This window comes from Mugil cephalus, chromosome 20 (genome assembly GCF_022458985.1).
Source record: "Mugil cephalus isolate CIBA_MC_2020 chromosome 20, CIBA_Mcephalus_1.1, whole genome shotgun sequence".
NCBI classification, from domain to species: domain Eukaryota; kingdom Metazoa; phylum Chordata; class Actinopteri; order Mugiliformes; family Mugilidae; genus Mugil; species Mugil cephalus.
In genome coordinates, this window is record NC_061789.1 from 9,474,470 (window position 1) to 9,487,925 (window position 13,456).

The 13,456-nt window shown below is 43.0% G+C and overlaps 1 protein-coding gene across 1 annotated transcript; it reads left to right on the forward strand.

Annotated features, from left to right (window-relative positions):
• The first annotated feature begins 2,336 nt into the window (after positions 1-2,336).
• LOC124997992 (pyruvate dehydrogenase (acetyl-transferring) kinase isozyme 2, mitochondrial-like) lies at positions 2,337-10,425 on the forward strand. Its single transcript, XM_047572098.1, has 11 exons — positions 2,337-2,627; positions 3,469-3,610; positions 5,501-5,572; positions 5,716-5,903; positions 6,033-6,122; positions 6,515-6,592; positions 6,699-6,775; positions 7,207-7,305; positions 8,129-8,239; positions 8,326-8,439; positions 8,994-10,425. The coding sequence occupies exons 1-11, from the start codon at positions 2,498-2,500 to the stop codon at positions 9,135-9,137; spliced, it is 1,245 nt and encodes a 414-aa protein (XP_047428054.1). The 5' UTR covers positions 2,337-2,497; the 3' UTR covers positions 9,138-10,425.
• Positions 10,426-13,456: the final 3,031 nt, after the last annotated feature.

The following is a 13,456-nucleotide window of genomic DNA, read 5'->3' on the forward strand; positions in this document are numbered from 1 at the left end:
AAATAAGGCCTATAAGGCGTGTGGGTGGTTTGTTAGACAGTAGGTAAACAGTGCGTTCTTGGAGTTAATTTGTTGAAAGACCAAGTTATTTTGGTCAGATAAATGCGTCAAAGTATCTCCAAAAGTATCTCCAAATCTGCAGCAACTGCGTGATGTCAGTATAGACCAAAATCTGAGGAATGTTTCCAACACCTTGTTAAAGGTATGCCACCAAGAAATAAGGCACTTCTGAAAGCAAGAGTGTAGAATCCAGGCCTTAACTGGTCAGAGTTGTTATAGCATCATGCTCATGAAGCTAATGCGGTTGTAATGTTTTGGTCATAAGGCTTGAATGCTTATGCTTCCTCCTGGTCACAAAATTCATAGGCACGGTGTCTCCTTGCATTTTTAGGCTGATGATACTCAGATCTACCTAAATGTTAAGATGTCAGACATGGGACACCTTAGTGCTTTAAATAACTGCCTCTGTGACATTAAGAACTGAACGGGTAACGACTTCCTGCAACTGAACTCTGTGTGATTAGTGTCCATGGGTAGCAGTCGACAAAACAAGTTTTACCCATGGCTGGTTCCTTCGGCAACAGGAACATTTACAAAATCAGGCCCAATTTTATACTTTGAAGACACAGAGGCTATTTTGCATGCTTTTATTTTGTCATGTCAGGTTTTAGCAGGTCCTCACTGGCTCCCAGTACGTTTTAGAATGGATTTTAAGATCTTACTGATTACTTTTAAAACTCTGCATGTCTGTACCCCTGGCTGTATCACTGACCTTTTGGCATCACGCAGGCCGGCACGTACCTTGAAATCTTCAGTCAAAGGTCTACTGCCTGTTCCAGCGGCTTGACTGAAACCACACAAGGGGACAGGGTGTTTGCGGTCAGAGCCCCAGGGCTGTGGACTGATCTGCCAGGGGAAATATGGGTCATCTGTCTCTGTAATCTTTGTATGTCTACTCAAAACTTGCTTTTATCTGAGACCTGTTCCTGGTGCTAATTGAATGTTATGAATTAATTGTGTACTGCGAAGATAATTCTGTTAGGTGTGGACTCCAGGAAGAATAGTCATGGCCTTAGCTAAAGTTAATGGAGATCCATGGAGATCAATCTGTTATACAAACTCAAGATACTGCAAAAGACAAATGACAAACCATCCATATGCCGTAAACAAAACACTCCAATTACCTGAACCTACTTTTTTCTCGTGTCCTGCCTTCTGCATGCTTCATCCATGTTCCTAAACCAAAAGGATTATTTCCAGTTCTCAGATCATTATGTCTTCTGCTGACCAAATAAAAAAATAAAAAAATAAATCCTGAACCATGCAAGGCTAAGGCTGGCAGTTTGTGACTGTTGTACATCATGAAATCTATTTTTTAAAAGGTCAGGCAGATGACAGACAGTGTATGTGGACCAAAAGATAAAATAAGAACAATATTCCAGCAAATCCTCAGTGGGGATATTTTTGTTTGTTGTCATTTTTTTATCAGCACTCTTTATAGTTGCATACCAGCTTTTCACAGTCCAAGACGATTTTGCGAAATAACAAGATCAAGTGGCATAATGTTACACCAAAAAAAGTTTCAATTTACAGAAAAAAAGTCTTGAAAAATAAAAGGTCAAAAGGTGATTTTGTGTGCTTTAGTTCATCCTGGGGCTACTGGTACCACTTATGCCTCTTGTGGCTGAAATGCATATTAGAATAACAAACCTTAAGAAAAACATAAAAATTGTTTCTTCACCCATGAGGAAAGGAACTAGGTATAACATTTTTTATACATTTTTCTAGCTTTATTTCTTTTTAAATAACAAGGGACAATGCTACAAGTTAAAATAGAAACAAAAATACCCTCATTTGGATCACCTGAATGTTTTTCCTCACTTGCCTGGAAGGGCATTAGTACTTACAATAACAAAGTTGTTTATCTTGGTCTTAACATTTGTGGACCGAAGGAATTTGGAGATGTTCTCAGGTTGGAGGAAAAAAAAAAAATAATAGCCTATAGCAAAATGCATGATTTTGCAACTCAATAACTTTGCTGTCCTGTAATGAAAGTTGTGGTTGTTGTTTCCTCAGTAGTGTACATGTCGTGTAGTAACAGCACCTCTGTTTTTGTACAGTAATGTGGTGACAGCAGGCGTGGGGACACTTTCCATGCGGGCTGTTTATGAGATGAACGAAGCTTTATGTAACACACGACGTGACCCGGTCACACACACACACGCGCGCGCACACACACGTATGCTTGTTTACTATGATTCTGCAGCTCAGCGTGGGCGGGGCTCTCAGAATCCGGCCTCCCATTGGCTGAGATCCTTATTAAGTAGGAATCGCATGTGCGGAGCTGCAGACTATGACCCTCATCGTTTCTTGGACTGATCAACTCTTATACCACTATTAACTGCAATTCAACAGTTGTTTTATTATTTGCGCAAGAGGAATCTACTTCTCCTTTTCCACGCTCCTGTGTTGTTTTTCTTCATTTTCTGACCCGAGAATGACCAGCACGATGAAGTTCGCTCGGTCCCTGATGAAGGCTGCGGCGCTGGCCAATGTGCCCAAACACATTGACCATTTCTCCAAGTTCTCCCCTTCGCCTCTGTCCATGAAACAGTTCTTGGATTTCGGTGAGTGGAGCTCATATGCCATCGCTCAGTTTGCAGGGTGCATGAAAAATTCATTGAACTATTTTACTTTTTGTTTTTGTTTTCCACAATGCAATTTGGAACTGGAATCAATTACGTTGTGCAGAGTGAGATGTACAGGGTGAGAGCAGTCTGCGTTGTGTGCTTGGTGCAGTAAAATTGTTGCAGTAGTCATCATATTATCAGCAGGAAAGGTACAGAGAAAAGAGAAGGAAAAGGGGGGAAGTCCTGATATGGAAGGTGTCCTAACCCATTGCACATGACTTGAAAATACTCTAAATAAAAGCAAACAAGTGGCCTTATGTGGAGTTAGAGTAAAAGTCTGGGGCCCCTGGGCATGTCTTTCATGGGTTTGTTCACAAGATTGTGAAGGAGTGAGGGCCACATGAATTGTTTTTTTCATGTTAATCATATATAAAATGTTGTTATATGCACTTAAATGTTGACATGCATGAAGGAGAACATCTGTCTAAGTTAAATAAAGGTATTATTTGGCCATAATACTTTAACTAGGATATGTAGCTAATATTCAGTAGGTAACCATAGCAGCCGTCCTCAATTCAAGTCCGTTTTATCTATATAGTGTCAATAATGCTAAACTGTAATCTTGGCCCAGTATTCAATCAGTTGTTATCTTCTGATTAAAACATCTATATTGACTACAGTAGGTCACTTGATGACACTATGAGATCACAAAAAAAAGTAGGAGATTAACTTTGCTCTAGCCTTTTTATTGTTATCCTTAAAGTTACTTTATCAGGCCAGTGAGAACTTGTTTCGGGGGCTGAATCGTAATCCCATCCCGTCCATCCATCTCCTTCAGGTACAATCAATGCCTGCGAGCGCACGTCCTTCGTCTTCCTTCGCCAGGAGCTCCCCGTCCGCTTGTCCAACATCATGAAGGAGATCAATCTTCTGCCGGACAAGCTCCTGTCGACGCCCTCCGTCCAGCTGGTCCAGAACTGGTGAGAAACATTAACTGACTCATGGATCACTATATAATCTGACTCACTGACCTCTGACCTCACTGCTGTGCATGCAAAGAACATAAATCACAAAGGACTCTTTTCAAAAGGAGAGTTTCTTTAGCAACATTAGAAGGACTAACTATAAATGGAAATACTAACGAGTAACAAGAGACCCTTGCAGATTTTAATGTTTTTATTTCAGTCATAGCCACAGGAAATAGTCTGAGTTCACACTTGTGAAACACTTTCAGAACTCTTTCACAACCCAATCCCCAAGATTTTCTTCTGTTTCGTTGAGCATTTGAAAGGGTTCATAATCTGACTGCTAAGAATAGCAGACTGGTGGTGCACCGTTGGTCCAAGTACAGCATAATAAGATATTAGATAACATAGAGGCATGAAGAGGAGGAGGAGGAGGAGGGAAGGCGGCGGATGAACTTTGTCCCAGTTCCTCCTCTGACCACGCCTTTCTTCCTCTTATGTTTTCGAGGGCCGGCCTGCGTGTTGTTGCAGCTGAATGGGAACAGCACGTCCACTTCAACCGCCACCCGTGAGTGGCGGAGCTGCAAACAACATTAAACTTCCCCACATTTGCGCGTTCGCGTAGATATTTCAGACAAGGAGCGGGCCGATGAGGTTAAGTAGTTACGGTCATTAACATGAACTGTTGGACTTAAGGTGACATTTAGCTTGATATTACCGAAAAAGACTTGTTGTGACTTGTTGACAGTCGACATTTGCCTAATAACAACAATAGAGGAATGTAAAACTGAAGTGATAACGTCCACATGCTGGACTGGTTTGTCCTCTCCTTGTTTTTCGAATTCCTGACATCATTCTAGGAAGTTTCTAGGAACTGCTCGAACACTCTCACCCCAACTGAACCCCTCCTCTCTCTCTGGAGCAAATGGGGAGCCGAGTAAAAGTCAAGATGTTTGCAAAGCAGTAAGCATGGGAATGTGATCTACTGCTTGCTTAGCAGCGCTAACCCCGGCTGTGGGTGACGTTCCTGGAACGCGTTAGACTTTGATCACATGGGCAGCAGATGACACTTAGGTCTGATTTCCCAAAAACATGTCTACTGCATTAAGTCGGGATCTGAAATAGAAAGAGAAAACGCACCTGCCATTCGATCTGAGCAACAGTTTGCGCCCTGTGCACATGAATGCAAATGCGTTTCTGCAAATGGGTCAGTTTAACCAGTTTGCCAATTTTCAACTGGAGTCACTGTACTTTACAGCAAAACAGGAAGTGACACTGCGCTCTATCTACACTTTATCAGTTTTGTTGCATAATTGGGGGAAAAAAATTTGGAAATGCTCCTTTACTCTCAGAGACGATGGATTAAACTTTGATGCCAGAACACCGCAATGGTTAGTTGCACCTTGTAATCGCCCGTGTTCTTTTAGTCAAAACCCAGTACACATTAACACGATTTCACATGAAAAACACCAGGAAGAAATGGGAAATATTAACAAAATGTTTCGTTTTGGTGTCAGCTTGACCAAGGAGATGTATATTCAGTCAGGCAAAACGAAGAGGCGACGGACGCTTTTAATAGAAAAAGCGTGACACCGAACGTGCATTCAGGAAACTGATTTGAGGAGCGCTGTTAGCGATCTGCTGTGAAAGAGGGTGTTGTTTCCAAACCGGAGTCATGTTGGAGTTGTTTTCTCCCTCAACGCACAGACACGCACACACGGTACATGTCAAGGCCGGTGATGGATGGCAGTGTAACTTTCTCCTCTGCCTCCGCCTCCTCCGCTCTGTTTTCCGTCGCGCTTGGCCGGTAGATTGTGCCGATACTCCTGCCCGGCTGCGTCGGGCTTGATGTGCGTCCTGATCAGTTGAACGTAATCAGTGACTCTCCCGTCTTTGTGTTCACAGGTACATACAGAGCCTCATGGAGATCCTGGAATTTCTGGATAAGAGCCCAGACGAGCAGGAAGTCCTTGAGACGTACGTTTAAAAAAACTCAGATCTCAGTAGGACACGGTTGGACAAAATATCACGTTTTCTCTAACGTGCCTCTACCATCTTCCCTCTCGTCTTATTGCTGCCACCCTCCTCCTCCCTTCTCCTCCTCCCCCCTCCAATCATAGATTTGTAGAGGTCTTGGAGAATGTAAGGAACCGACACAACGAGGTGGTGCCCACCATGGCTCAGGGAATCATCGAGTACAAAGACGCCTTCGACCAGCACGACGCCGTCACCGACCACAACATCCAGTACTTCCTGGACCGCTTCTACACCAGCCGCATCTCCATCCGCATGCTCATCAACCAGCACAGTGAGTTGCCACACACACACACTCTTTAAGACCACACCTAGAAGCACCAGATTCAGTTGCAGACTCAACGTGAAGGTCATGAACTATAGTGGGAGGAGCTGATTTCCTCTTTCTCAACTTTCTTTTCAGCTCTGGTGTTCAACGGCAACACGAACCCCGCCCACCCCAACAGCATCGGCTGCATTGACTCCATCTGTGATGTAACGGAGGTTGCGCGAGGTAAGGACAAAAAAGGGGGCGAGACGAACAGTTTGTCAGAGTGATAATCAGTGTAATATGTCACCCAACACTGGCTGTTGATTTCAATTAAGTGCAATCACCGATTCGCCGTCCAGACTGAAGACTGAAGTTTGATCCTGTTATGAATAACAGCATAGTAAAATTAGACTGTCACAAAATTGGGTAATAATCCGTGTCATTTTCTACGCAAGTGTGCTGTAAAAGGCGCAGCTTCCGTTCCAACATTTCTGCTGGCGATTGTAGTCCAACGCTTATCAGCCTCGGTGTTTGCGCTGACGATAACCTTGTCGTTATCTTTGTGCGCGTCCGTTCATCTTTATCCTGTCCGTGCAGGTCAAAGAATACAGTTGTTTTTCTGTGTCTCTCCCTAGACGCGTACGAGAGTGCAAAGTTGCTGTGCGAGCAGTATTACATCGGCGCGCCGGAGCTGGAGCTGTGCCAGATGAACGGTGAGACGCACAGAAAACTGCTGTGACGAAACACACGAAATGCATTGGTAGCTTTTACGAACTACGCCTGCAGAACTTTACTGATTAATTTCCTCTCCTCTCTTAGCCAACAGCATCAAAGAGCCCATCCAGATCTCATACATCCCATCCCATCTGTACCACATGCTCTTCGAACTCTTCAAGGTAATGAACAATGCTGCATATGCAAATAGGGTAACATAGTCTATATTAGTGAAATCAAAGAAAAAGATGCAACAGTAGAGGTTAGAGAGCTTTACTCTGGTGGTGGTTCATCTGTCCAACAGATCTTCATGAGTAGAATCACATTACCCACAATGCAACGCAATAAATACTATGTTGAAATGTTCAGTACATAGCTCATATTATTGTAACGTAATCTGGACTATTTCTTTGGGCTTGACGTTGCTTTGCATCTAACGCCACTGCCATAATGGTACATTCGATCCCCCAATAAAAGTCAATTGTTGTAATTGACGTAATCAGTAATCCACCATGAGTTTTATCTATTATCTTATCTTATTATCTTATAAGTATTTATGGCCATGACCTGAATGCGAAAGCAGCTGATGAATCGCTTTGCTTCCTAATTGCAGAACTCTATGAGGGCGACCATCGAGAACCACGAGGCCAGCAGGACCCTCCCGCCCATCAAAGTCATAATCGCCCTCGGTGGAGAGGACCTGACGATCAGGGTGAGTGAAGCGCTTCAGATATCATGTGTTTGTTGCAACAACCGTAGCTTTAGTTCTTACAGACTGAAAATGTGCAACAGGCTAATAGGCCAAGTTGACATCACATAAAGAACGCTGAGAACTAGGTCCATGGAAGTGCTCTGACCTATGCAACACGGAGGGCGAGCCAGAAATTTTAGATTATGCAAATATTTCCAGTTGCTCTTATGTTGCAAAAGAAAGCAAGGCATGCAAACATTCCTCTTTGCCACAGTTCATTTCGAAACAAGCGCAGGAAAATATTGAGCCGGGTGTCTCACACGTCACAAGTTGAAAGCGAAGGAAAGGCATTATCTGAATGGCCCAAATTCAAGAATAGGAACAATGCACGTTGCACGTAGCTTTGTTGGTGTAAGCTCTAAGGTGATATTGCGGGTATATATCGCAACGGAAACCACAAGGTTTTTTTTTTCTTGTCCCCATTCCTTTCACCCTTTGTTCTCGCTGGCCTGACTCACCTCTATTCATCTACCTAATTAGGTTACATAAACCTCATAAACCCTCATTATAATTAAAGGATCATAATCCACCCAGATACCAAGGCTATTCACTGACATCACCAGCTGCTGGCACACCACGCTTCCACATTTAGACTGGATTAGCGATACGCACTGTTGGCGGATACCTTCAACCCTTACCCTAATTACCCCGTCGTAGGAACACGCAAGCATTTATCAGCTTTCAGGATGGATACGCACACACTTTTCTGCCCTTGCACTGTGAACGCGATTGCCTCGCCTCAAGCGGCGCCGCATTGTTGACCGTGGTCTCCGTCTCTCTCCAGATGAGTGACAAAGGGGGCGGAGTTCCCTTCAGGAAGACCGAGCGGCTGTTCAGCTACCTGTACTCCACGGCTCCCAGACCCTCCTTCGAAGATAAACACAGAGCCCCACTGGTGAGCGCATTACACAAACACAACGAGTCACACAGTATCTATATATGGTCAAAAGCTGAAGTGTGTGTGTGTCTGTGTGTAAACAGGCAGGGTTTGGCTATGGTTTGCCCATCTCTCGCCTCTACGCTCGCTACTTCCAGGGAGACTTGCAGCTCTACTCCATGGAGGGTTATGGCACCGATGCCGTCATACACCTCAAGGTAAAAGATCGATGTTTAACAATGGCGCAGCAATGGTGTCGCACATTTTTCTGAAGTTACTCAGGCGGTTTTCCTGTAGAGCTCAGGAACTATTGTTATTTTGTGCGCATTTTATTCATAATATGGAATTTTTTCTTGCTTTTTTAAAAAGGATTTCCACGAAATAACAATATAACTGAGCTATTAATTTATTGACTCAAAATGAGATGATCAGTCGCCTAATGAAGAAGGCGCATATGAACAAACTGCAGCGTCCATGCGTCTTCTTCTACTTTTAAGACTATTGCTGCATATCTTACAGGATATACAGGCAGAATGACATGATATATTAGAAAAGTACAACTAAAAATAAGCTTATCTCCATTTGTGAAGTTTCTAATCTAAAGCTACGCGTGGCTTGAACCTATACAACAACCAAATTAAACTCAATTGGGTGAACTTAGCCTGAGTCTCTGCAGGTTGCTCGGCAACCTCTATGTGATAAAACTCAGACAAAGGAACAGTAGGCTAAGTAGAATCATCCTTGCATTAACGTGCTCTCCGTTTGTCTCTAGGCTCTGTCTACGGACTCTGTTGAGAGGCTGCCGGTTTTCAACAAGACCGCCCTGCGTCACTACAAGCTGACTTTGGAGGCAGACGACTGGTGCGTTCCCTCCAAGGAGCCACTGAACCTCGCGGTCTACCGCAACGCCAAGTGACCTGATGTGGTGTTTCACAGAAACATTTATTAGCTGACCATGAAGTATCCACTAAAGGATGGACGTTGTGGGACCAGAGCTAAGGGCCCCCCGGGGGGGGGGGCGCCTCGGGAGCTGAAGCGACCAAAAGCGGCCAGTGAGATTAGAGAGCAGGTCGAGGATCTGCGTCCTGATTGTGTAGGAATGTCCTTGATTGAAGCAAGCATCTTCTTCCTGCTTCCTGCTTTTTATTTTTTCTAGATTGTTCACAAGTGTGCTGTGAAATAATGGAAGCGATGAAAAAGGTTCGGTCGAGATGGCAAGTGGCGAATAGGAGGTGGGATGGAATTGGAACTGAAATGGAAATAATATCTAATTTGGAAACCTATAATTGAAATCCCAAAGTGGGATAATCCACTACTAAACACAGAGCTATTATCCATTTAGAACAGAACAGATAACGGTGCTTGTTTTTATGCACATTTTTCATTTGTGCTAAAAAAAAAAAAAGAAAAAATGAGTGGAAATCAAAATGCTGATTTACTCTTATTCGGCCTCACTTAATATTGTACGAGCTACAGCTTGGTGACAGATGTGTAGGCAGCAGCAAGATGTTCAGATGAAAGAAAGAGACAGTGGAAGGTTTTGGAAGGTTTTGCCAAGTATTGAAATAGAAGCGTGTCTTCCAGGTGAACGCTATTCCTCATATATTTCACCCGAATGTTGGCGATAAGGTTTGCCGGGTGGGGTGCTAATGAACCAGTGCCGTCCTCAGGTTTCAAAATACCATGTGAAGTTTTTTTTTTGTTTGTTTGTCTTTTTTTCCACAGAAACATGCTTGCCTGTTTTCTTTTTGGTTCAAGAATCACAACATTTCCTCAGGCTTTGTGAGACTGCTACCCAGGGCACTATGCAAACACGTGTTGCCTCAAAGAAACTGTAAGCAACTGCGTCATGTGGCATCGAGCCGCTTGACAGTGCAGAGCAAAGAGGCGTTGCGCTGCTAAATTAGCGAGAGAACCCTAGGGTTGATGGTTGGCGTTCAGCAGGTACTGAAACATTGCCTCGGATTTGCGTCAATGTAGCTTCACTTGAACGTAATGGTCAAACTTCCTTCAGCTTTGCTACGAGTTTGAAAATGATGTATATTGTGATTCACTGTGTACACTCGCAGATGTGTGTGTGACCCAAACACTGTGTTACTGAGGTGCCTGTATTTTCCACTATGAAGTGTATTTTGAAGTGTTGATACTGGAGTAATTTTATTTTTATAATGAAACGTTTAAAAAATAAATCATCACAAAATGAATTGAACCTTTGTCCTTTTGTATGTGTTGCGTGATGAACCTGTGGATGTGGGACGTGCTGGGTGATGATGTCGATTTGGGGCTTGTAGCTGCAGGTCCCTGGTACGCTTCCCGTCTTGTTTGTTGTGTGTCTTAAAGGCAATGAACTGAGCAGCCGGGACTATGAACCCGAACCGAACCTGTCCAGTCAGAGTTTAAGGAGGGAACAAGTTAAATAGTGTTTGTGTGCGTAACCTGGATACTATCAAAGTCGGTGCAGGGACTTTGAGCGTGATGCAGAATGGATTTGCGTCACTTGTCAAGCAGTGTGTGCATGATGGAGTATGTTCTTCAGGGCAAGGACCCCACATCTGATTCAGAGATTAAGTAGGGACCCACTACCTACTATACGTGGTCTTCATTAAGTATTAAGATATTTAAATAATACAGTTACATAATTTTTTTTTTTTATTTCAAACATGTGCAACAGTAGAATGAGCCGTGCAACTGCCCTAAACATAAACATACTGGTACATGCACGTACACATATGCACCTGCTAATATTTCACCTGGGAACTGAATAGGCCAATAGCAGGAAACCTGACAGAGTCAGCGTGTAACATGTGGCCTCGTGATTGGCTCACCAGTGATAGGGGCGGGGCCTACTGTGTACATGTGGCTTAGATTGACAGGTCTCGGCTGGTGAGACTGCTCCTGTATCACTCACTGAAAGATAACTACCTCCATTAGTCCCTTTACTAAATTATGTTGGATTCGTGTTAACGTGTGTTTGAAAAACATTAAATATGTGGAGGGAAATTTAAAAAAATAGGGGCCTTAGGGGCTGCAGACCCCCTGTTAAAGACCTGTGTCATCGGTCATAGAGGTGTTACCATTAGAAATGCAGACATAATTGTGTGGACTATTAATTAGACCTTTCTGCAGTCACTTGACAAAGAGACGTTGAACAATAAAAGCTTGTGGTAAGCATGCTTTTGTAGACTAAATGCCATTCTTAGGCAAATTTCTGCATATGTGCTTTTAAATTAGTAACAACTTTCCCCTCTAGAGAACAGGTTGGTGAGTTTTTAAATGTTTTCGATCATAAAATAGAATAAGATTCAAATTCCATTCAATCCATTTTTAACTGTACAGTATGTGTAATGTTTTAGAAAGTTGTTTAACATGACTTCCATTTCTTTATTTTGGCTAGAAATATAATCAAAGATGGAGGAACTGACGGGGACCCCAATAAAGTCCAGCGTCGACTATTTGTTAGTACTCTGCACACCTAAGTTTGAAGAATTTGTCCACGACAGCAGGCAGACTTCCTATCACATGTGAATACCCATAATGACAGGGACATACCACACAATACACAATAACATATGCACAATCCCAGACTTAGAAAAAAAACCCCTTAACAATCATAATTTAACATAAATCTAACCCTAATATCAAAACCAAGTGTTGACCCTCAAAAAGCAGCCTTCGCCCATGAGGAAGTCAACTCGGTCCTCGCAGGCGTCAGTAGTCCCCGTTGGTTGGTGTTCCCGTCAGCCTGTAGTCCCCACTGGGACATAAAAACAAACAAAACACACACAGCGCAGTCATGGTTGAGCTGACAAAGGAACTAGCCTGGGCCCTCATCTCTGAGGAGATGGACAGCAGCTGATAAATTTAGCAAACACACAACCCCCCAGGCGCACACGCACTATACTTTCTTGCTCTTTACTTCTTGCATGGGGGAGTTTGTGTAAGTGGGGCTGCAAAACTTGGGTGTAGCATGCATCCATTTTCTCCCTCGGCCGCTCGAGTGACCTGGCAAGCGTCACACAACCCATTTGTTACCTTACTCGAAATGGATAAGTGAAAAAAAAAAAATAAAGGGCAAAAAGAATAAAGCAGGCTGGATTGGGTAACACCATGAGAAAAAGGAGAGATTACAGCTGAGATAGAAGAAGAAGGGGAAGGGAGAACGAGGGAGTGAAGAAGAAATGATGAGAAGCAGGGAAGCAAAACAGGTCAGAAGTCTCTCCTGCCATGTTTCAGGCTGGCCGCACTGCTGACCCTGTTTCACAGAGGAGCACCGGCCGGCTCAGCAGAGACTCCTGCAGGCATTTTTTTGGAACAACCAGTTAAGGAAAGTGCAGACGATCAACACACAACAGCTGAAACTGTGTTTTTAAGAAAAAGATGGGGATTTGATTTAAAATACTGCCGTGATTAGTTGGTAGGACTCATATACTAAAGTTTTTTTTTTTTTTTTTTAAGCATGAGCCAACAGATATCTGCCTGTCTAGAGTCCCGTCAGGACAGAGATTCGACCTTACAGGAATAGTTGGGCTCAATTTTTTTGGCTCCTCTCTGATATTTAGCAAATAGTCCTGAACTTAATGATTAACCATGATGAAATTCAGCACACAGTCTCTAATTTCAGTGCCAGAGAGTTGAAAAAGATTAAAATGAATAAATAAATTAAAAAAAAATGCACATTTTAAAATAATTCAATGTGACTTACTCTTTAGAGGATTTCATCGTCTCTGATGTCTGTACTCAAAGCCGCTTGAAAATGATAGATGGCTATGAAATAACAGAAAAAAAGTACATTTCAAACTTATCTTTTGAATTTCCTTTAGTAATAAGGCAGTCCAGTGGTAATTCTGCTCAGTGGCCTTCAAAAGACTTCCTCCACACAGTTTTATAATACGACAGGACACTGTAACAGAACACATTGTGGTTGTTAAAAACTCTTTATTTTTTTCCAGACCATTTGTATGAGTTTTGTGCTGCACAATCTGAGCACTTTCGTTTTCTTTTGCGATGACAATGGCTCAGGTGGAATAAGTGGGATGTGTTTCTGTCAGCCTTTGCAGTAATAGTAGATGGACAAGTTGCCATATTCCACATGCAGACATACCCTCAGCTAAGGCGTTTTTACAGTCGGTGCAGAGAAGGACTCACAGAAAAGAACCCACGATTTTTAAGAATAAGTGGGACAGAAGGCCAAAAGTTCAGTGTTGGACATTTGCTGAAATGTCCTGTACAGTTTTC